This window comes from Vicia villosa, linkage group LG4, assembly GCF_029867415.1.
Source record: "Vicia villosa cultivar HV-30 ecotype Madison, WI linkage group LG4, Vvil1.0, whole genome shotgun sequence".
Classification (NCBI taxonomy): Eukaryota; Viridiplantae; Streptophyta; class Magnoliopsida; order Fabales; family Fabaceae; genus Vicia; species Vicia villosa.
In genome coordinates, this window is record NC_081183.1 from 155,525,809 (window position 1) to 155,550,407 (window position 24,599).

At 33.7% G+C, this 24,599-nt stretch overlaps 3 protein-coding genes across 4 annotated transcripts; 2 read left to right on the forward strand and 1 right to left on the reverse strand.

Annotated features, from left to right (window-relative positions):
• Positions 1–8,041, forward strand: LOC131595619 (condensin-1 complex subunit CAP-D2-like). Its single transcript, XM_058868016.1, has 17 exons — positions 1–223; positions 297–607; positions 791–954; positions 1,043–2,213; positions 2,447–2,638; positions 3,251–3,901; positions 4,024–4,200; positions 4,710–4,777; positions 4,882–5,104; positions 5,194–5,293; positions 5,409–5,524; positions 5,607–5,664; positions 5,808–5,959; positions 6,053–6,251; positions 6,786–6,959; positions 7,034–7,124; positions 7,714–8,041. Exons 1-17 carry the CDS (start codon positions 88–90, stop codon positions 7,715–7,717), a joined length of 3,987 nt encoding a protein of 1,328 aa, XP_058723999.1. The 5' UTR covers positions 1–87; the 3' UTR covers positions 7,718–8,041.
• Positions 8,042–9,272: 1,231 nt separating this feature from the next.
• On the forward strand, positions 9,273–13,991 carry LOC131595620 (tubulin-folding cofactor B-like). Of its 2 annotated transcripts, XM_058868018.1 has the most exons (9): positions 9,273–9,584; positions 9,690–9,841; positions 10,469–10,587; positions 11,123–11,184; positions 11,318–11,359; positions 12,772–12,905; positions 13,065–13,134; positions 13,668–13,726; positions 13,860–13,991. In XM_058868018.1, exons 1-8 carry the CDS (start codon positions 9,480–9,482, stop codon positions 13,713–13,715), a joined length of 732 nt encoding a protein of 243 aa, XP_058724001.1. In that variant the 5' UTR covers positions 9,273–9,479; the 3' UTR covers positions 13,716–13,726; positions 13,860–13,991. The 2 variants fall into 2 exon arrangements, with proteins under 2 accessions (XP_058724001.1, XP_058724000.1); XM_058868017.1 differs by having other exon boundaries at positions 13,668–13,991.
• Positions 13,992–17,859: 3,868 nt separating this feature from the next.
• On the reverse strand, positions 17,860–18,249 carry LOC131598137 (uncharacterized protein At5g39865-like). Its single transcript, XM_058870767.1, has one exon. The coding sequence runs from the start codon at positions 18,247–18,249 to the stop codon at positions 17,860–17,862; it is 390 nt and encodes a 129-aa protein (XP_058726750.1).
• Positions 18,250–24,599: the final 6,350 nt, after the last annotated feature.

Genomic DNA, 24,599 nt, shown 5'->3' on the forward strand with positions numbered 1-24,599 from the left:
TTGAATTTCGTAGTTCACCAAACGGTAACACACAGAGCCGAGATCCAACGCCACACAACTGAACAGAAGAGAAAACCTCTCTCTCTCATGGCTCCTCACTTCGTCTTCCCTCGTACTCTCGAAGACCTAGAACAAGATTCACCGGAAGACAATTCCCTCACAGTCCAAAACCCCACCAACATCGCTTCCCTCTCTTCTTCCCAACTCGAAGAATTCGTAAAAGGTAAACAACAATTCAATCAAACTCAACAAAATCCAAATACTCAACTAATCTAACAATCTCTCTTCTTCTACAGGTGTTTCGTTCGACCTCTCAGACAGAGAAATCCTCTGCGTCGAAGACCAAGACGTTTTCGACCGTCTTTACTCTCTCCTTCGCGGTTACGCTTCTTTACCTAACTTATCTAAACTCAACCTCGTCGAAACTCTCCGTTCCAATCTCGCCGTTCTTCTCCCCAATGTTGATTCTCTTTCAAGGGCTTCCAACGACCACGACGACCATATTCTTGTTATTGACCGCGTTGCTTCCCATCGCAACGCTTTTAAAATTTACACTTACTTCCTTGTTAACATTGTTCTCGCTGAAGATTCCAACCATGCCCCCAAGGTAACTACTGTCAACATTTCAAACATTAGTTTATGTTAACCTAGAAATCAAACTATATTCTATTGTGTAAATTGAAATATCTGGTATAGGTAGATCTAATATTCGAGAATTATAGGAATTAGTAGCAGATTTTATAGGGTAGCAAAATTGTTTAGTTTGAAGCATGCTGTATTGTGGTTTCAGGTAGTGGCAGCTAGTGCCAGGAAGAAACAGCCCGTACATTCGTGGAATTGGGAGCCGCAGAGAGCTCGGATTCTCACTCTCATTGCCAGCTCGTTGGAGATAAACCTTGAATTACTTTTTGGTTCATCTGATCCTGACGAAGGTTACTTGTCTTTCATCACAAAGTGAGTAATGATGTCCTATTCTTTCATTTTTCTTCAGTGTGGCATCACTATTCAGGATTTCTGATTTTTTTTCATTCATTTTTTGTAGAAATGCATTCTCGATGTTTGAAAATGCGGTGATTTTAAAAGATTCCAACTCGAAAGATGCCCTCTGTCGCATAATCGGAGCCTGCTCCACTAAGTACCATTACACGACACAGTCTAGTGTATCCATCATGCACCTTATTCACAAATATGATTTTGTTGTTGTCCATATGGCGGATGCGGTCGCTGGTGCCCAAAAGAAGTATTTAGATGGAAGCCTTGCAACTTCTATTGTTAGAGAAATTGGAAGGACTAATCCAAAAGATTATGTTAAGGACACTGTTGGTGCTGAAAATGTGGGGCGTTTTCTTGTGGAGTTAGCAGACCGTATTCCCAAATTGATATCAACTAACATTGGCATTCTTGTTCCTCACTTTGGTGGTGAATCTTATAAGATCAGAAATGCTCTTGTTGCTGTGTTGGGGAAGCTAGTATCAAAGGCGTTTAAGGATATTGATGGTGAAGCGAGTACGAAGAACATTCGGCTGCGTACTAAGCAAGCTATGTTGGAAATTTTGCTTGAGAGATGTAGGGATGTTTCAGCTTATACCAGGAGTCGTGTGCTTCAGGTGTGGGGGGAGTTATGTGAGGAACACTCAGTTTCAATTGGTTTATGGATTGAGGTTGCAGAAGTTGCTGCTGGGAGATTGGAGGACAAGAGTGCAATAGTCAGAAAGTCTGCTTTGAATCTGTTAATCATGATGTTGCAGCATAATCCTTTTGGCCCACAGCTCCGAGTAGCTTCATTTGAGGCAACGTTGGATCAGTATAAGAAGAAGTTGAAAGAGCTTGAGCCTTCCGAAGGTTCTGATAATGAAAATTCTAATGTGGATGGTGAAGTAGATGATTTGAATTTTGAAGTTGTTGAGAAGGAACGGCAAGAGAGTGTGACTGATACATTTATGTCACAGGAAGAAGATGCAGTCCCTATGCAGAATGGTAGTGATAGTAGTGTGCCTGATGTTGGGAACTTGGAGCAGACTAGGGCATTGGTTGCATCGCTTGAGGCTGGATTGAGATTCTCTAAATGTATAGAGGCCACAATGCCAACACTTGTCCAGTTGATGGCGTCATCTTCTGCTACTGATGTTGAAAATACAATTCTCTTGTTGATGAGGTGTAAGCAATTTCAAATTGATGGCTCAGAAGAATGTCTCCGAAAGATGTTGCCCCTGGTAAGCCATAAGTTCTCTCTATTGTCTAACAAGGTTATTCAAAGTTTATTTAGTTGTTGCTTCAATGTTTATTAATGACAAAGTGGAATGGTTCTGTATGATCCATGCAACTGATTCTGTCGTTGGCTGTAGTTGTTTCTTAATTGTGTTGTGTTGTGTACTCTTTGTATGTGAATTGTTGACTGTTGATTTTTCTGAAATTAATTTACTCTGGCATTTGCTCTTGGTTGTAGGCATTTTCTCAGGATAAATCCATCTTTGAAGCAGTGGAGAATGCTTTCAGTACAATATACATAAGGAAAAGCCCAACGGAAACTGCCCAGAATCTCTTGAGCCTTGCAACTGGTTCCAATATAGGAGATCTGGCAGCTCTTGAGTTTATAGTTGGCACCCTGGTCTCTAAGGGAGATATATCTTCCAGCACAGTATGTTTTCATGCATAGTTATGCTGTATGTTATATAAATAAGTTATTTGAAATTGACTGCCTCTAGATTTGCCTCAATGATGATATTTAATATACCTAGGAAGAACTAGAACTTTGATTTTTTGAAGGCCTAAAATGATAAATGCATTGAGGTCGTCAATTTCAAACACGAGCCTGTATTTTATACAAACATGACTAGCAACACTATATCCTAGTTATATCAAATATTAATTCATGTTGTAAAAAAGTTCAGTGGCTCTTTTCTGAGTTAAATAAATTACTTTATAAGATAAGATTTAGATATTTAATGTAAACAAGGCTGTATGTTTTCTTTTGTTTTATATCCCTGTTCACTAGTTTAAATATGATTTGTGATGAGAATTGGCTGATACTTGCATACTTAAATATCATTTGATGATAAACACTGCTCTTAGATAAGCATAAATAAACGCAAATATGTTTTAAATTGGGAAGTAGGATTCAGATTGTTAATGCTGGCAATAAGCTACGAACTCTTGTTTGAATTATTACAGTGGCTTCCTTTCATTTCCTCCATCAAAATACATTGTTGCTATTGATTTGATTTTTTTCAAAATGCTTCCACTATTGCAGATATCAGCACTATGGGATTTCTTTTGTTTCAATGTTGGTGGAACCACTGCAGAGCAAAGCCGTGGTGCTTTATCTGTCCTTTGCATGGTCGAAAAGACATCAACTGGGGTACTTGGCTCACATTTACAAGACATCATTGATATTGGGTTTGGCCGTTGGTCTAAAGTTGATCCTTTGCTGGCAAGGACAGCCTGTCTTGCTATTGAGAGGCTTTCTGAAGACGACAAGACAAAGTTGTTGGCAAATAATAGTGTTCGAATATTTGGCATTCTCGATAGTTTAATTACTGGCTATTCGCTTCCAGCAAATATTTGGTATGCTGCTGCTGACAAAGCAATAACTGCCATATATGCTGTTCACCCTACTCCAGAAACCATAGCATCTGACATGATAAATAAATCTCTCAGTTCTGTTTTTAAGGATTGTGGTGGTAGTGACATTGACACTAATAGCAGCATTCCAATCACAGTTCATGAGGCAAAGCTGTGCAGATGTTTATTTGTCATAAGTCATATTGCCATGAATCATTTGGTCTATATTGAATCATGTGGCCGTAAAATTCAGAAGCAGAAACTTGCAAAAGAGAAAAAAAACATTGAGAGTCAGAGTGCCGACGGTAATGGCACAGCGTCAGCTGGTGGTACACAAAAGGTGCAATCAGTGTTTTTAACTACTGTTCTGTCATACTTGATAGCTTCAACTAACAGTTTTCATTAACATATTTTGATCTTTTACTGTCAATTCTTTAAATTTGGTTAATTAATGTGTTGCAGGATAATGATATAAATGCCGAGTTAGGATTTGCAGCCTCTGAGGATGCTGCACTTGATGCAATGTTTGAAAAAGCAGAAAAGGAAATTGTTTCTGGTGGTTCAAATGAAAAGAATTTGGTTGGTATTTGTGCAACCTTTTTGTCAAAGCTTTGTAGAAATTTTGGACTACTGCAAAAGGTGATTGCTTTGATATCCTACTTCATAAAAATTAATATGTTCCATTTTGTATTGATCTGTTTGTAATTTGGTGTATTTTTCATCATGTATATGGAAAACAGCAGTTTTGAAATGTGAAAATTGAATATATTTTTTACATATAATTAATGTCAGATACAATTTTAAAGTGTTCAAGGAAAGAAACTTTTTAAATTTTTATCTTTATGTGATTTCACAGCTTTAATTCATTAATTTGTTGTTTGATAATGTTAGAATATATATAATATCTTAGTATCATGTTTGATATTAATTATTATTATTATGATTTGTTCTTGATTTATGATTGAGTCTATGTATCCCTATAAATAGGGATTAATATTGAGTCTTTTAGTATCAAGTCAATAATAATTATCAATCAAAATTTTCTCTCATCTTTTACAAAATCACAAACTCAAGATAGTATCAGAGCCTGGTTATTATCCAGGGACATATGGGTTATATGGGCTCTGACATATAACTGCTTTCTTCAGTATCCAGAATTACAGGCTCCTGCAATGCTTGCTTTGTGTCGTTTGATGGCCATCGATGCAGAATTTTGGTGAGTTATTCTTGCCCATTCTCTACCACTTATCCTGAATTTCTGTCCCTACTTTATATATGCCATATAATGAAATGAAAGTGTTCTAAGTAAGTTTTTTTCAGTGATGCAAATCTTCAGCTTCTCTTCACAGTTGTGGAAAATGCACAGTCAGAAATTGTCCGTTCTAATTGCACTATTGCACTAGGAGACTTAGCAGTAAGGTTTCCCAATCTGTTAGAACCATGGACAGAAAAAATGTATGCCCGCCTACAAGATCCTTGTGTATCTGTAAGGAAGAATGCGGTTCTGGTGCTTTCGCATCTCATATTAAATGACATGATGAAGGTATAGAACACTTAAGTTGTTAATATTGTTTTTGTCCCTTTCAAAATTTTGCTGTGCTTTAGACACTGATGCAATCATTTCTCCATCAGGTGAAAGGGTACATTAATGAAATGGCAGTTAGATTAGAAGACGAAGATGAGAGAATTTCAAATCTCGCGAAGTTGTTTTTTCTTGAACTTTCTAAGAAAGGTTTTTCCTTATAATTTTCTGATTTGCATAAAATTGTCTCCTATTATTCTCGATATTACATTTTTCCAGGTAGAAAGGTATTTAATATAGTCTCACTCTCTTGGCATTGCAACAGGAAACAATCCAATATATAATTTGCTTCCTGACATACTTAGCAAATTATCCAAGCAGAACCTGAGCAATGAATCTTTCTGCAACATCATGCAATTTTTAATTGCTTCCATCAAGAAGGTATATGTTATCTCACAATGTTTGCATTGCTTCCCATGTTTATTCCGATTGCCTCCCTCATTTAGTTTTTTAAGTACTCCAGGACCGTCAAATGGAAGCGCTGGTGGAAAAGCTATGTAATAGGTTTAGTGGTGTCGCAGGTATCATATTCCCCCTTATTTTTAAGTACCCTTTATATAAACAGTTTGACTAGTTAATGCCTAAAATTGTCTGAGCTAATGTTCACCCTAGATGGTACCTCCTAACTACTGCTCATAATGATCAAATGTGTATTTCTCTGCAGATGTCAGACAGTGGGAGCATATATCTTATTGTCTCTCTCAGCTATCATTTACTGAAAAGGGAATGAAAAAACTCATAGATTTATTTAAGACCTATGAACATGCCTTGTCAGAGGATTCTGTTATGGAGAATTTTAGAAACATATTGAACAAGGTAATGATATTTTTTATTGCTTGGGCGTACTTTATATGAAAAGGCTGAGGGCTTTTCTATTCTTATTTTACTCAAATTTTAAATTGAAATCAGGCAAAGAAGTTTGCAAAAGTGGAACTTAAAACTTACATTGAGGAGTTTGAGGAGAAGCTGACTAAGTTCCACACGGAAAAGAAGGAACAGGAAGCTACTGCTCGAAATGCCCAAATCCATCAAGAGAAGATTGACAGCAGGGTGAACTTTAACATGGATAAAAATTCCGAAGATTACTCAAAATCTAATAATAGTTCAGGTTAACTTTGCAAACTTTAAAATGTTCAGGTTTTATTAACTATTAGCCTCCTATCAACTTAGTATTTATCCTAAGTCAGAACTACAGAGTCCAAGTCACTCTTGAACACAATTGATCTGTTTTATACATTCTTTCTGAAGTGTGGTATTCCACTCAAAAGTATTCAAAACTGCACAAATGCACTCCTAATTTAAAATGTGTGTAAGTGAAAATTGTTGTGATTGTTATATCAAACAAGACTTTGACAAGAATTTCTAATGGGACGTGTTCTACATGATTAATATTTAATAATGGTGGAATAAAGCCAACCATCAAGAACGTATTGGCAAATGCCAATCCACTGTTAAGTTGGCAAAGAGGATAGACATATAAGGCTTGATTATGCCACATGATTTTACTGGATAAACAACTTTTTCTTGATAAAAAAAAATGATGTTGAGGAATTTTATTTTATCATATAGTTTCTTGTTTTCGATGAGCTTCTAGTGAATTTTATGTTAACAGTGTTTGCTGATAATCTTTTGTTTTCCGCAGATGAAGCAGTTGGTGAAGTAATTGATCCAAGTAGTGAAGAGACAAATACTTTGTCTGTAAATGGTAAATCAATAACTAAACCTGTGCCAGAAGCATCTTCTAGTGCCTTGACTGAATTGATTGATCCAAATCAAGTGGACATTGAAGTTCAATCACCCATGGTTAAGACAAGAGGTTAGTTAAAACACAACTTTTTTGAATTTGGCTGATTGTATAATTGAAATTAACATGATGCTTGCAAATTATAGGAGCTCAACGATCCAGAATTAAAAAAAACAGCGTGAAAGAAGAAAAAGGTGATATCTCTATCACCAAGAAAAGAGTTACTCGGTCTAGGAGGTATGCCTCTACGCGTGAAAGGTTAAGCGCCTTTGCATATTCGATTTGCATTATTAGATTCTAACTTTCTGATCTTGCATTGTGCGTGATAAATAAATCCTGATGAGAAAATAATTAAAGCAGTGGATTTTAAGATTTTTGAATCTTGATAAAACATGATGGAAAACTATGTAAAATGTTATAGTTTTTAATATTATATTTGTTTGCGTATTTGGTTTTTGAAACAAGCTAACGTTGCTGATATTTTAGTCATTTAATCTTAGCAATCTAAATAGTTAGAGAAACAGATTCTGGTTTTCAAAGCTAGCTAGATGGTATGAAAATGTCTCTTGTAAGTTGATTAGTTATGTTTGATTTACACTATTTTGGCAAAAAGGCAATTTTGCTATTAGATATAAAGAAAACTTAAATATGATGCTGGTATACTTAGAAGGCACTGCTTTCAAAATGCATATATAATTTTGCAATATAAACCAGATGTTTAAACATGATTTGCTTACAAATGTTCATGGTGAATTAGTTATTTCACTGTTTTCTGACTGAAAAGTGACTCAATTATTTATAACAATGTATTTGTGTCCTCATGCAGGTAAATACACAGACACCTTTGGATGAAAAGATAGACTCATCAGTTTGATTTTCAATTTTGTATGATTGTGATACATATATGGATGCATTATCAAAACGCCGTCGTTAACAGTGGAAGTTGTACATGTGGAAGTTGTATATGGTTTATTATTCACATAATCAATCCCTAAAGTATCGGGTTTTTTTGTGCTTGAAGGTGTTATGTTTTAGTGTTTATGTGGAATCCATCCATCAAGTTGTAAATTTGTGAAAGTTACCATCTATCTTACTTTAACTAAAGAGGTGCAGTTTACAATCCACTTCAATCAATTTCTTACTCTAAACTTTACTCAATTCACATTCATCTTCAAGCAAGAGAACATGCCCAAACAGAAATATTTATATATACTACACTATAGGCAACGGATATTTACAGATCCAAAAAATATCTCCAACAAAAGTTATAATAATCGGAAACTGACTTCATACTTGAATACAAAGCTACCATCACAAGTTCACACAAAAGGTACAACTACTTGCTTCCAAAGCATTGCAGCACGTAGCTTTCTTAACATTTGCAGTAATGCATGTATACGATAAAACGAAGTTTGTGACAGGCCTATACAATACATCGCGTTACGCTTATTTTTACTGACAATAAAAAACCCGCTCTAATTTTATATCAATAAATCTTGAATGAATTTAAAGAGAATCGAGAAAGTATGTTAAGACATAGAAAATTTGATGTCGGTGGCTTCAATAACCTATACAGAATACACATCTATATAATGAAAATTTGAATTGAATTTTTTAAATTTTTTTTCCTCTACTTGTCGAATAACACCCAGGACTTTTTCTTCATCTATTGTGGCTGCAACATTTAGTTTTTGTCAGTTTTCTGTGCTTCATGTGCAAAGAAATGAGTTGCAGGCCATCTTTAGTGTTTGGAACTTGAGAAACATCAATAATCTATTAAAAAAGTGTAATGCAAGGTGTTCAAACATATCCATAACTAATGGATTTAGACTCTCTCCACTAAAAGAATCACACAGTTCCTAAAGGAAAAAGAAATCAGACCCGTAGAATAAAAAACAGGCAACTCGCATTTCAAGTTTGCATTTTGAATCCAACGTATCAAAGTTGCAAATTGAGTAGTCTGATCTTAATTCAACAACACTGATCTCTTGAGTGCAGTAACTTTGTACTTTTATATGGTAGGGAATGCTGATAACTAACTAACTACCACGAATGTAAATTTAACAACAATGAATTTTGACAGGTTGATCAAGAAAAGTTAGACCATATGTAAAAGAGATACAATTCGCAAACTTACCGTGAGAAAACCTTTATTTCTAAGGTGACTTATGGATAATGCAAATTTTGAACATGTATAGTACATGAATAAATTTACACAAACTAAAGGGATTGTGCAATCATCAATAAGTAATATAATATTATAGATTTTTTTAATTTTAAGATTTTAAAAAAATCACATTTCAAATATTTTTTTATTAAAATTATTTAGGAAATAGAATTGTAGGGTAGAAATGTCCTTAATGAATAAATTCATGGATTTTTTTTTTTCGGTTAAAAAAACATACTTTAAATCCCTAATGTGAACATCCAACCATTGATTTGAATCTCATCCCCACCGCTGCCTCCGCCGGCGCCACTCTCATTTTCACCGTTAACCTCCGTCGCTTTCATCCAGAACCAGTTCGCGCCACCTTCTCTCTCTCAAACTTCGCAGTCTCGCGTTGCTCACCACTGATTGAATTAAGTTAGTAAATGGCGTCAAGCTTGCAAAAAATCGAAGTGGATGAGTCTGTCCTTTTGCGCGTTACTCATTCTAATCTCAAAACTTTCAACTCTGACATTCGCTTCTCCCTTCAGGCATTTCCTCCTTACTATCACCATTCTTCATGTTTCCTTTATTTATTTTTTATTTGATCATTTAAAAATGATTTTTTTATTTTATTTGATAATTTCCTCATATAGCTTACGGTGGAGGCAATGAAGGAGAAGCTGTGGAAAAAAAGTGGTACTTCCGTTAACTCAATGCACCTCGAACTATATGACGATGCTCGCAACAAAATCGCTGATCTCACTGATGATTCCAAACTGCTTGGATTCTATTCTCCCTATGATGGGTTAGTCCTTTTCTTTATATTTTATTTTCATCACTCTTAGCATATATACTTCTTTACAAAAAAATCATGCGTTTTGCTATTGGATGTTTCTTTTTCATTACCCTCATCAAGTATCGATGTACATACCATTATCATAAATGCAAAGTGGGATAGATTGAATTGAGGGTAGTGCCAATATTAATTAGAATTGAAAAAATGTAACTAATATCAACTTGAAAATTGGAAGTGATGGTTATTTGGGGCAAAATCTTTTTGCAAATAAGTCAATTATTATAGGATGGGGAGAGTAATAAAATAAGAGTATAGTATATATGAGGACACTTGCATAATTTGTATAGCATGGCAGTTATATACCAATAAAATACTTTTTCCCCTGGTGAGTTGGGTAGGAGATGATGTTGGGTTTATGGTTGCAGCTATGTTTTTTAGTGGATTGTTCATCTCAAATGTGTTTGTGTATTTTGTTAGTTATTATTACTGAGTTTGGAAGCAGCAGCTGTTTGTTACTTTCTAGTTTATACATCTGTCTTGCTTTGCATCTACTGTTTTTGATGTAGTCAACATGGTTTTATTATTCATGAATCTAGTTTTTAGTGTTTTTCCTTTTTATTCCCGGTGGACTGGCAGGTTTCGTTTGCATGTCATTGATCTTGATCCAGCGTCTGTTACATCTGGTGGATGGCTGGAAGATACTTCATTGGTGGAAAAATTCGAAATTTCTGAAGAAGCCTATAATAAGCGAGGAGGCATGTCTCTCTATCCCCCCAGCCAAAAAACTTTTTTATTTGTGCTTCTTTTAGGAGGTTAAGTGTGCACATGCGTTTGATGATATTTTGGCATAAAATAGCTAATTAAACCAATATTTGTCATTAAGGGGTGTGGTCTTCCATAAAAACACTTAATACCCTCTCTTCTTTAAATAATGGTTGAAGAGTAATAGAGGCTATTTTTCTGTCATTAAGGATATATGTTAACAAAAGTTTTATAGATAAATTATAGTTTTGTATGTATATGACGGTAGAATAGGCTTTTTAGTTTTATGATTGCAATGAGTGTTTTAATCCTCTTGAACTGTTATTTTAGTCATAGTTTGTAAACTTATGTTGTTACCCTTTGATTATTTCTGCATGTTGTTTTTTTAAATATAAAAGTAGCCAATAAAAGAATTATATTGACACAGTCAAAAAATCTGTTTAGCTTATTATAAGGAGAATATATCGATACTTATGCACTACTGGTTCTTTTTAGCTTATTATATTTGTTTTCATTATGGTATGGCAGACACTTTCAGAAAATATAAGGAGAAATTGACTTCTCAAGTTCCTTCAACCGTTGAGGCAAAAGTAAGCATTTGATTGATTTATCCTGCTTAGACTGCTGTATTAGCCCCCTCATGTCTATTACTCCACTTGTGATGGACTCTGTGTTGGCTTTTGGGTAATGTACAATTTCATTAATTTATAATTTATTGTGTAGACACCAGATACTGACATCGAAGACCTCTGCGCTAATATCAAGGTTTGTCAGTGATCGAGTGTATTTTCTTTATTCTCCATTTACTTAAGAGTATAACTGCTGTGTAGGGTATTTTAGTATAGTTGTTGAAACTATAATGTTTAGGGGGAAAAGGATGAAAATTGAGTAAAGATACAATGGGCTCTGAAAGGTTAGATTGATAAGAGATTTGATGATAAATAAGGGTAAAACGCAAACTTAAAATTATTGTTTCATAATTTATAAGGACAAGTGTTACACTTTATATTGTATGTATATCTAAGGCACGCCCTTATGCAAGCACTTTGGGCTTGAAGCATAGACCATGCACAAGTCCAATTTACCTTCTGTTTAAGTGTAACATAATTATTTATGAAGAACAAGTAGCGGCGTGAATAAAGTTCCCGATCACTTAGTCATAGAGCATGCCAAGGACTAAGTATTCCAAAATAGTAGAGTATTTACTAGGTGTAGAAGTTCTAGAACAACCTTACAAATATAACAATAAATAAACATAAAAAACATGTATATAATATTGGATTTAAAAACCGTAGCAGGAAAGAGAAACCATGAACAAGATAATAAGCAAGACAGCTGAAGTAATGCACAAGATTCAACCAACCTGAATATCCTTGAAATCATCAAAATGTGATATTTTGTTTACATTTTGCACTAGGATTTTGGTGAGCCATTGCCTGTGAAAACTTGTTCTTTAGTACAAAAAAAGATATGGTTTTGATGAAATAAAATTAAGGATTTTTGGACAACAGAATGAGCGGTTAATATATAATAAAATTGAAAACTGCTTAGGGAACTTCACTATAGTATCTTTTCTTTTTCATGAGTTTTTCATTTTCTCCTATTCCCCTTGAAGAATGAATGAAATGAGTATTTGATGTTAATTGAAACTGGTTTTAAATTGAGACGTGCATTCTTGAGAGAACAAGATTGAGAGGGAGATTAACTTGAATATGGAGTTTGGATCGGAATGACTTACACTGTGTAGCCTGTATGAATCGGAATGTTAATAGAAGTTTCAATATAATTTTTTTCAAGTATGAAACTGAATGTTTTTAGTGGTTTCGGTATAATGTCTTTTGAAATATCAATTTGTATCAAGTATCAATTGCTAGTCATATAACAAATGGGTTTGACTAATGATATGCTATTGTTTTCTAGCATCAGTTACTTGAAAATTTATTTAGATGCATTATTATGAATGGTTTTTATTTTTCGGATCCTTCAATCTTGTGTGGTTTTCTCTGGTTCTTTTTTTAGCTATGGTTCATGTGTTTTCGCAGTTTTGCTTTGTTGGTATATTTCATTTTCCATATATTATTGTAATGCTACCGATCAATTCGTCTGATATTTATGAATTGAATCTCTTTAAATTGCTATGTCATTATTCTCCTCTCTCCAATTTCCAAAATATTAAGGTAGGATCAAGATGTGAAGTTGAGCCTGGGGCAAAAAGGGGTGTTGTAAAATTTGTTGGTCGAGCTGAACCACTGGGTCCTGGTTTCTGGGTTGGAGTTCAGTATGATGAACCCTTGGGCAAACATGATGGCATGTAAGTAAATTTACCTCTTTCCATCTGATATGCAATTCAATCATTTTCTTACTAATTCATCATGTTAATTCCTGCTTAGCTATTGTGTTCTTTTATGCATTAAAAAAACCATTAATTATGCCTACATTTATCTCAAAACTTCCCTTGGTTATGTTACAGGGTCAAAGGAGTACGATACTTCCAATGTCCTCCATCTCACGGGGGAATAGTTAGGCCGGAGAAAGTGAAGGTTTGTTTGAAACCATGTTGTAGTAGTCCTTTAGTATTGAGATTTTTCAGTGTTTCTATTAGTGGTATTGTGGAACAAAATCTGGCACAAGGATATCAGTCATTTGCAAGATGCAACAAATTATGTTGCTTTGATGCAGATTGTCCCTCAGCATTGGAAGCTGAAGCCTATGCCAAGCATTTAAATTTAAAACATGTAAATGGGAATAACAGACACCAATAATGAAACCAGGCACTATGATTTAAGAGATTAAGGATAAAGACCTATATGATATCAAGTTTGACAAATAATTCATTGCATATTGGTCTTTAGATTAGACAGTTGATATTTTCCTTTCACGATTTGTTAATTGAAAATGTCGTGTTGAGTTCATCTTTGAGCAATTAAGTTTTTGGAACTAGCAGTAGCAGCAGCATCAGGGGTAAAGGAAATTTTAATAGGTCCTATTTAAAAAGTGGGAAAATGTATCTTTAATTTCATATCTGATAATATGTCCATAAACACTGATTTTTATCTCTATAAATTCTTTCCAGGTTGGTGACTACCCTGAACGAGATCCCTTCGAAGAGGATGAAATTTGAGCTGCTTTTAGGTGTGCATGATTTTTCTCCTGTTGTAGAATTCCAAAATTAATTTGGGACACTTATATTTGTTAGCCTTTCAAAGTAGTCAAAGATAGTCGATTGCGGTTTTCTGACTGTTAGTATTTGTACTACATTTTGTAGAAAGAAAACAATATAGGAAAAAATTGTGAACTTTTTTTCATGGGTGAACGAGAGCTATGATGGAAACAGCCACCAGAACTACTATAATAGCCTTGATATTTGAAAGTGAATGATATTGTAACTTCATTTTAATATTATTATCATTTTAATTTGAGTGAATGATATTGTAACTTCATTTTAATATTATTATCATTTTAATTTGAGAACTTGTTCTACAAACAAAATAAATTAAACAAAAAATTAAAAAACTCATAAAAAATTAACAATAAAATATTGCAAAAATAAATAAAATTATAAATAAATAACTCATTAAAATTCATAATCAATTTAAATATACAAATGTTTTGACAAAATAAAAATACAAAATATGGAATGAAAATATTTTATCCACTATATCATTTTGTAAACTAAATATGAAAAAGAAAAGAGAAAAGGGATCATGCACTGACAGTGTAAAATATTTTTATACTGTCAACCAATCACCACCATGCATCCAATTAAAACATTATTTTATTTAAAAAAAACTTTAATGACATGACACATTCATGACTCTCTATTGGATGACAGTGTAAAATAGTTTTACACTGTCAGTGCACTACCTTTTAACTCAAAAGAAAAAATAGTGTTTTTTTAATAAGTAATCGTACATAAAAATGGAAAGTAACAATGTGGTTTATAAAATTTTAATTTATGTCTTAAATAACACTTTTAATAAACTCTTTTTAATGAGTATTAATAAATTTATAATGTAATTAATGATCTTTAATCAGTGCCTCGGAAGGGACACCGTTAATATATATATATATATATATATATATATATATATATATATATATATATATATATATATATATATATATAAAATAAAATAAAATAAGAAAAATATCACATAAAATAAGAAAAATATCATAGACTAAGTATAAATAATATAATTATAATACATTAACTATAATTTTTCACAATTCAATTTTTTAGCACATACTTACAATTCATACAAATGATAATGTTTATTTGTCATTAATGAGTGGGTTAATTTTTATGACTAAATAATTAGTTAAAATTAATGTAGTTTTTAAAAATATTATTGACATAAAAAAATTATGTTAATCTAATTATAATTTTTTTCACATGACAACTATTTAATTTTATATTTTTAAAAGTAACTATCAAAGAAATTCACTACAAGAAAAGTTGGATCTAGCCACGTAATGTTGCAACGTGATTATCACGTGGCTCAAAAAAGTGAGTTGCGACGTGATAATCACGTCACTATCAGGTTTTAATATTAAAAAAATAAAGCCAACGTTGGCACATGGGGTGTCTGAAATTTTATTTTAAAAAAAAAGTTGCGAAGTGAAAAACACGTCGCAACCTTTAAATAAAAAAAAGAAAAATGAAAACAGATAAATTAGTCTGACAAAGGGGGGAATTCCAAAGGGGGGAATTTCAAATTTTCATATTTTTTTGTTGCGGCGTGTATTTCACGTTGCAAACGTGTTTAGAATTCCTCGCTAACAGTTTGACTGACACATTAATTATTGTGTGGGTGTTGCGACGTGATTTTCACTTCGCAACCTAGACACGTGAAAATCACGTCGCTAAAATTGATATAGGTCTTCGCGAGTTGCTCCTCTTCCCAGAACCCCCTTTCTGCGTTTTCTCTTCTTCCTCTTCCCCCAAACCCTCTTCCTTTCTTCTTCCACTTCCTCCATAATCCACCATTTTCAATCCTCTATTTTTGTTACAATCTCCCATTTTCAGGTATGCAACCAATCTCCACTAAATAGTGACATGTAAATCACGTCGCAACTAAAGATGCTTTTCTGACCCAAACGCTGCTACGCCTGCTCTGACTGAAAATGCATTAATCTCTGACCCAAATTTTGCGACGTGATTTTCACTTCACTAAATAGTGAAGTGAAAATCACGTCACTAAAAGTTGCCACCTTGCCTCCTGCGACGTGAATTTTCACTTCGCAAATATTGGTTTGTGATGTGTTTTTTTGGTTTGTGGCGTGATATTCACGTCACTACTGAGGCTTTTTTTTGTAGTGATTGTTGACACATACAATTCATACATAAGATAAATGATTGTTTGTTACTGATTAATTAGTTAAATTTAATAAAAAAAATTATCTTCTAAATAAAACTAAGAAGACTATCTTATGCTAAGTAGAGTTTATTAAAATATCACACAAACATAAATATTTAGTTAGAGCATACAAAGAAATTTATTAGAAAAATCTAAGATGAGAAAATTGATTATGGATGAAATTATTTCACTCACATGTATGCGTTGATTAGTTGATTTATTTATTAAGTTATTGGCCTCAAATTTAGTAAAGACTACTTCGAGTTCGGGAAGTATGAGATTAAATTTTTTGAGCAAGAGTTCCAGCAACGGTAGCAACCTAATCTAACATTAAGAAAATTATAACCATAGATTCTATGGGTAACAACAAACGGTTGATTTGAATATTTGTGCAACATTGTGTAATAATGTTGGCTATTGCATTTGAAGGGTTGAGTATCTTCAAACTCTTAACAAAGTTCAGTGTTTAGAATATATGCATATCAACTAAAATAAATATAATATGAATTTTACCTATGTGAATTTCTAGAGCGTGTTGTCTCAAAGTGAGAAATGAAGTTTCTCTCTTGATAAATTTACGATGCAGAAAAAATACATGGTCATAAATAGTCTTAGGTGAGAGATATAAACGAAAAACCATTAAAGAGTAAAGGTAAAACTGATATAATAACAAGTAATAATAGTTTCAAAGTTTTGCATCATAAGACAGTTTGAAAATGTTTGAAATACTATTATAAAATGTTATATGCGTGATTTTAACTTTAATATATTTAACTTATATTTTCTTTCTAACCGTTTAAGACATGTAATGATCTATATAAGTAATTTAATAATCTTAAGTTTAATCATCACTCAATATTGACTTATAAACAAGGGTGTTCATAAACACAAATTTTAAATTTGATCTATTTAACTTACCGTCTCTTTCTAACAATTTAAGACAAGTAATGATCTATAAGAGTAATTTAATAATCTTAAGTTTAATCAGGAAAATACTTGCATGAACACAAACATAACAAGTGGTTTTACAAACAACCAATCACAAATTTTTATTAATTAAAAAATAAAAATATTTTTTTTCTCTCTCTCCTACTCAATCACAACCATCCCATGAATCCAATTAAAAAAGAAATTAAATTTTAAATAAATTTAAAAATTTATCTTTTCTTATTGGTTGTTCCTAACACTAATGATTTATGTGCGTATCCATGGAAGTTTTTCTCGTTTAATCATCATTCAAAATTAACTTAGAAACAAGGGTGTTTATAGGCACGATTTTAAGTTTGTTCTATTTAACTTGCATTATCTTTCTAACAGTTTAATGCAGGTAATAATCTATAAAAATAATTTAATAATTTTAAGTTTAAGCATCACTCAAAATTAGAAACGAGGTGAAGTGATAATGAAAATAATGAAGGGTCTAAAACTGACTTAGAAATAAGAGTGAAGTGATAATAAAAGTGACTAAGGGTCTAAAATTGACTTAGAAACTAGTCATACCTAGTAGATGTAAATGCACAAGGTTTGATAAAAAAAAAACATTAAAATGTAATGAACTTCATGGCCCTGTAATGCAATATATACTAACTAGACATTTTGATTTTGTTAGATTCTGAGTTAATGAACCATAAAAAGTTGAAGCCTAACATGATTATAAAACTAAAAGTAAAAAACAAAGAGATTACAATTTACAATTCACAATCAAAACAGGTTAACTAGCTAGCAAAAGGAAACATGCTTTCCTTAACTAGGTACCTTAAGAATGTCTTAAACATTTGATTAGTATCTGATGCATATGAAATAACATTCATTACAAAAGATTAATTCCTTAAATAAATCTCTAACACCAAATATTTGTCTCTAACAATCCTTTGGGTACCTCAAACAACTAAAACAAAACTAAAGCAACTATCTTAGAATACCATATGAACAACAACCTGGGCATCTTATCAACCCATTCTCATTACAATGATGACATCTTTTCATTTCACCTTCTTCCTCATCAAACACTTTTCTACTACCATTGCAATTCAAGCAAGGAACAAACCTTGCATCTCCACATACCTCACACACTAACCCACACTCCTTTATAGGAAAACCTTTCAACAGTTTTTCCAATTCACCAGACTCATTTAACAACTTGAATTCTTCCGCATTTCCCACATGTTTTTCTCTGATAAATACTTGTGGCAAACTTACCACTTTCCCTCCAACTGCATTCTGCAACTCCTTCCTATAAGATGAGTCCATAGAAATGTCCTTTTCGTCTACAACGACTCCGAATCCCTTCAATATCATCCTAACTGAACAACAATCCTCATAGGCATTGGGAGAGACAAAGATTTTGGGGAACAACAAGAGTGGTCGTCAGAGTTTTTAGCAACTACGCTAAGGTTTTTTGAGACCGAACAACCCATGAATAAATTTTACGTGTGTTGGGTGAGATTGTGTTAAGGTTTGTTGTTGGAGAGGATGACATAAAGAAAAAATTGTTGGGTGAAACTTGAGTTGTGATCAATGGTGTATAGTAAGATAGATCCACAAAAATCGATATTAGGACATATAAACATTTGTTTTCTTAAATTAATCTATGAGGGAGAAATTTGTGGAGGACTAGTAAGTGGAGCAAAATGGTCAGAGCATTATTATAAGATTTCTGTTAGATTAGATTTGGAAAATACTTACAGACACAACCATAACATATCTCAATCACATTTTTTTTATTAATTAAAAATTAAAAATAAAATTGTCTCTCTCCTCTTTTATCTCAACCACTCCCATGATGCCAATTAAAAACAAAATTAAAATTTAAATAAATTTATATTCTCTCCCTTTTCATTGGTTGTTCCTAAAAATATGGATTTAGGTTCGTATCCATGCAAGTATTTCTCATTAGATTTGCGTGTGTTTTTTCTAGCTAAGATAGGATTACAGCCGTGCTATTTGTACACTATCCTTTTCATACACCCTACGTATACCATATGGAACAACAAAACAAAATACTCCCTCCGTTCCCATGAGTAATTTATTTGGAATAAAATGATGTCCTAAAATGAATGACTCATTTCAATTTCTAATATATATTTTTTAAATTCTACCCTCTAATTATTAAAAAATTCACCATTCCTAATACATGATAAGGGTATTATGATAAAAATAATATTATCTCTTTTATTTTTTTACACTTTTCTTAATCTGTGTGAAATGGTGTGCTGAGTCACTCATTATGAGACGATGAGAGTATTGGTTGCACAAAATCAGAAAAATTTAAATTAATAAAAAAATAAAAATATATATCAAATATATACTTATACGATGTAGTGTATAAATATATACTAGCTTGGGTTACAAGTTCATCGATCATAAGAAAAATTCCTTAAATAGATTCACCTAAGGAACGTATAAGGAAATTTAAATCTATATACTAACAAAGGTGAAAAAGGAATGTTTTGCAGCTTTGAAGGAGTTTTCCTTGCAAATTCAATAAAGTTGTGCAAAGCATGTGTATACCTTGGGTAGACACGAATAAATGGTTACTTGGTGGAGTTCGTCAATCCTGATGTCTTTGATCAAGACATTGATGGTATTTTTCAATGGATGTGATCAAGGTAGTGACAAATATGCTCAAGGTGTTGACCTCTTAGAAGATTGAGGTGATAAATTTGTAATTGATTTATTATAGTTAGACCATCTATGGTATCAAACGATTCGTAGAAAAGGAAAATTGATGTTGGTTATTCGATCCCTCGAAAGGGGGAGTTCTTTCAAGTTACGTACCTTGAGGATTTGAGGTAGTACACTTAATAGAGATTTAAAAATCGAAAAAATATGATTGACTCTCTATTAAGTGATTTATTAGTTGCATAGTAAATTAAATTTATTTCTACTAACATTTGGTTGAGTTTTAAGTGTTTGTAGAGAAAATGGGAGTCAAATGTAGTGCGCCTAGAGTTCAATATCATTCTAAGGCCCAAGGAAGATGAAAAGAGGTTGTTCGAAAATTTCATAAGGGGAAATGATTCTCTTGGAAGAAATCTCAACAAGAAAGAAGTAGATTCCAAAATCGCCTCTCGGTTTAGAAAGCTTCAAAGAAATTTGAGTTCTGTTCGGGAAAGAATCAAGTGGAAGTTTTCCAAAGCTTGCCCACCGTTTGATCTCAAAGTTGGATGGTTCCGTGTGAATAAGTAAGATATTAGGTCCTACTTTTTTGTGCCATACTCTGGAATGTTTCTATTTATCTCTTTATAAGGTAAATTATTCTTTTTATTTAAGCAAACATGTGATCTATGTGATATGCTTATTTTTTCCACCTTTTTTACTTTGCCAAAAGGGGAGAAGTATATTCTCATAGGAGTAAAGTATCCTTTCTACTCATGTGAGGGGAGTTTACACACTCCAAACTTTGTCTTTGTGTTTTTTCTTTTATAACCTCCCTGAGAGATGCATTGTCATCATCAACAGGGAGGAATGAGAATCTATGTGTTTGCATGTACAAAAATGTTGATCCTGACATTGGTGGTCTTCTTGGTGTTTTGATGACACAACACTTATGCTTTTTTAATTTGGTGGTAATATATTTCCAACTCATGAATGATGGTGATTAACTTGAAGATTTCTTGTACCTCATCAAGTAGAAGATTTAAAGTTCCAGTGAAGTGCTTATATGATTAGCATATTTGGCAAAGGAACTTTAAAGCTTACGAGTTGTAAAAGAGAGCAAGTGTGAAAGCCTGCCTGGTTGTGTCTATCTGAGTGACTAGAGTCTCGTGAAAGTTGAAGAGTAACTTCTAAAATACTAAGGCAACTCACACACACCTAAAATACTTCTAAGGCTTCTCTTTACTTAGCAAAATAACCTAAAATATTTTCAATACTTTTCCAGTTGATTAGGGGACTATCTACTTGATTAAGACTTTTTTCAATTATCTAATTGATTATATCTTAAACTTAATTGGTTAAATGATGCCTAATTAAGTTTATAATTGACTTTGACAATCTCTTAATGATTGGTAACGACTCTATATCAAAACCTTCCATTTTTCCATAACAATCAATTAATTAAAGTGCCTAATTGATTATACTCATGACCTAATCGATGGATGAGTTAATTAGCCCATGGATTATTTCCTTTTTTAGTCAAATTTTCTCTTGTATAAAGGATTTCTCTCCTCATTTCATTTCACGCCAGAATTCAGAGTTTTCCTAATTCTTTATAATTTATTTCTCCGTTCTCTCTCTTTAAATATTTTTTTTCATCAAAGTTTCCTTAGTATCATGTGAGTAAAAACTACTTGTGAGAAAAGAGTTGTACTTGTATTGTGCCATAATTTTACTTTCAAGAGTGTGATATTCTTGAAGAATTAAGTTTGATTTTTGAGATCAACCATTAAAAAACTTGTTTGGCTATAGAACTCAGCCTGTAAATTAAAAAATATTCTATATTAATCAGAGAAACCCTAGTTTGAATTAAAAAAACTCAAAGTTTCAAATAGAATATTAGAACACGACGAGATAAGACAATAGCAAAGTTAGAACATATAGATATTCTAATTTTTCATTTCAAAGCCACCTCGCTAAGTGTAGTGGTAACAAAGGAGCCCGTATTTCGAAGCCACCTCGCACACCGCCGATCAAAAAATCACCAATTGTCTACATTGATGAGATGCCACTTTTTATGCACAAATATATCGATAACATCGTTGATGTTGGAGGCGACAACAATTGTGGATATCGGGCCATTGCGGGTTTGCTCGGTAAAGGGGAAAATAATCACACTTTAGTCCGACGGGAACTCATTGCGGAGTTGACTTTGTATCGGGACATCTACGGCCGACTATATGAAAATCAAGAAAAGTTTGCAAAAAATCATGATGCACTTGTTCCATCACTTACCGGTATCGCTCCGGTTTCGAAGTGGATGTCATTCCCCGAGATGGGTCATCTAATAGCAAGTGCATATGATATGGCGTGCGTCGATTTGACAAGGTTTGGACTAAGTGAGACTTTCTTTCCACTTCATAGTCGACCGCCGTTGGACGCGTCGGGCCGCATCATATGCATCGGGTATCTACGATCGCGGCACTTCGTTCAAGTGTTTTTGAAACCGGGTTGTCCTATACCGGCTACTTCTTGTCAATGGACGTCACATCGTTCAAATGAGGCGGAGACTTGGCCGGTGTTTACGGTGATTTCCGGTAAACAACCGCTAGTCTTCCAAACTATAATAAATATGATTTGGTTACTCGCAGGATCGACTAGATTGATCCTAGGACATAGTCAAACAAAAGGTTTATTGATGTGATTTGGTTCATACCTGTTTGTTTTGATTTCAAGAAACTCATGTTCAAATGGTTAATAATTCGATACGACGCTAATTGCATAAGTTAGTGTAATTTCGAAACATAAATCGTAATAAGAGAAAACATGTAAATTGCGAAATTGTAAATCGCAAGAAAATTAAAGTACACTGAAATTAAATGACTTTGAAAGTAAAAGCATAAACAGGGAAAGAGAAATAAAGAAATTAAAAGGCATTTGATAAAGGTAAATACACATGTATTCAAATTGATGGTGTCATACGTACATTTCTCAGCGAACTCTTTCTCTTAACATTTGATACTTGAGCGATATGTGAGTAATTTGTACAAAATGAACACACGAAATCCTATCATTAAGACTCCTATTTATACTAAATTCGACCCTAACGGTCGTATAATAATCTAATGCCACGTTATCCACGAGAACCCTGGGGACGCCATCTGTCGATGTGCAGTTTATGGAAACCGTTTCGCAATTCAAATCTTCCCGCTCGAGTCCTTTTTGACGCGTGGCAGTATAGCTATATTCGAAATTGATGCGGAAATACACTAAGCTTCAGTACTTCATGCAATTTTCCGCGAATTGTCTAAGTCTTGGCAAAAAGTGCCTTTTGTACTAGCATTAACACTTCTCTCTTTCGTTCCAACTTAGACATCTTTCTTGAAACATGGCCGTCAGTAGCCATTCTTAAATCTTCAAAGATGATCTTCAGTAACCATCATTCTTCGAACTCAAGCTTTCGAAGGTTAATCTTCCCAAACGAAATCTCCAGCCAACAAATTGCCCCCAATAAATGCCTGTTTCGATAAACGAAAGAAATAGGCGTTTCTTGCCACGATGGGATTTCGTTTTGCTTTCTTAGAGTCCCAAGACTAATAATTGACGTCATAATCAATTAAAACTCTACTTCCAAAACGTCTTATCACTTTCAGAAACGTCTTCTCAACAGTTGCGTTCCCACGTCTTGACCTTACTTTATGATCATTACTCCTATATCCTAGGAATAAAGCTGGTGACTGTTCGACCGCCGTTGGATTAAATCAACACTTGCCGCGTGTCCTCCAGTTTTTACCCAAAAGGTTTGAAAGGGTTCCCGTTAAACCTTTAAATACCTAGTCTCTTCCTTTCTTTTTCCTTTCAGTTCCATTCAAACTCTCTCCAGAAAACAACGTGCTCAGTTTCTTCAAACTTCTTCCTCAAATCAACATTTTTCAATGGCGTCTTCTTCAAATGTTCTCCAACCAATTCTGAAGCTTCAGAAACCTACATAACTGGGGAATCAGGAATACATACCCAAACCGAATACTGCGGAAGAATAGGCTATTTACGCTTCTCAGGTAATCATCCCTTTTGAACTTTCTGAAAAGACTTGTGCTTTCATGGGCCCATTATCAGGAGAAAACAGTTCATTAGATAAATTCTTCCCTGCATATTATAAAACTAGGCCTCTGGTGAGCAAGATAAAAATAGATGACAAAGGTAATCCCATCTCAAAGGATGTTAACCCTACAGGAGAAGCTTCGACTACGCCTCCCCTAGTCTTAGAGAAAATTAGGTTAGATTATGTAACCAATTTTGTAAGGGTTTTTAGGTCAATCCCTTTAGCAAAAGATCCAGAACTATACTATTCTTGGTTGAACAAAGTGGAGAAACAAAAGGCCTCTTTCTGGCAAGAATTAGGGATTTATGATCTCATTCAGTTGTCTAAGACTGGTTTAGAGTATAACCAAACCATGTTAGTAGCGTCAATCCACTTCTGGGACGCTTCTCATAATACCTTTCATCTCCCATGCGGAATGATTACTCCAACCCTTTTCGATGTAGCTGCCATCACAGGGCTTCGACCGACTGGTGAAACTTTTGACCCTAATGTCTCGGATGTTGATACCATCAACTTCAATGAAGCCACAGTTACTTACACTGCTTTCATCCAGCAATACCATGATCAGACAAATGCTGAGGTCTTTGACGTAGAACATATTGCTTTTTTGGCACTATGGCTTTCGAGATGTGTTTTCTGCTCTCGATCCATACAAGTAGCAAAAAGATATATATGCATGGCTAATCAATTACACGATGGAAAGAAACTGAACCTGAGCGAATTGATTCTAGGATTTCTTTACGAAAACCTTAGTGAAGCCGTAGACCTTGTAAAGACTTACACAACAGGATCTCTTCTTTTCGCTGGTCCCTTCTGGTTATTACAACTATGGCTTAATGCCACTTTCGAGGCTCACCTTCCGTTCCGGGGAATCGTTAACGAAGAAATTCCAGAAATCAAAGATCGAACTGTCGAAGGGACTCGATTGGCCTTGCTGACCCCAAAAGAA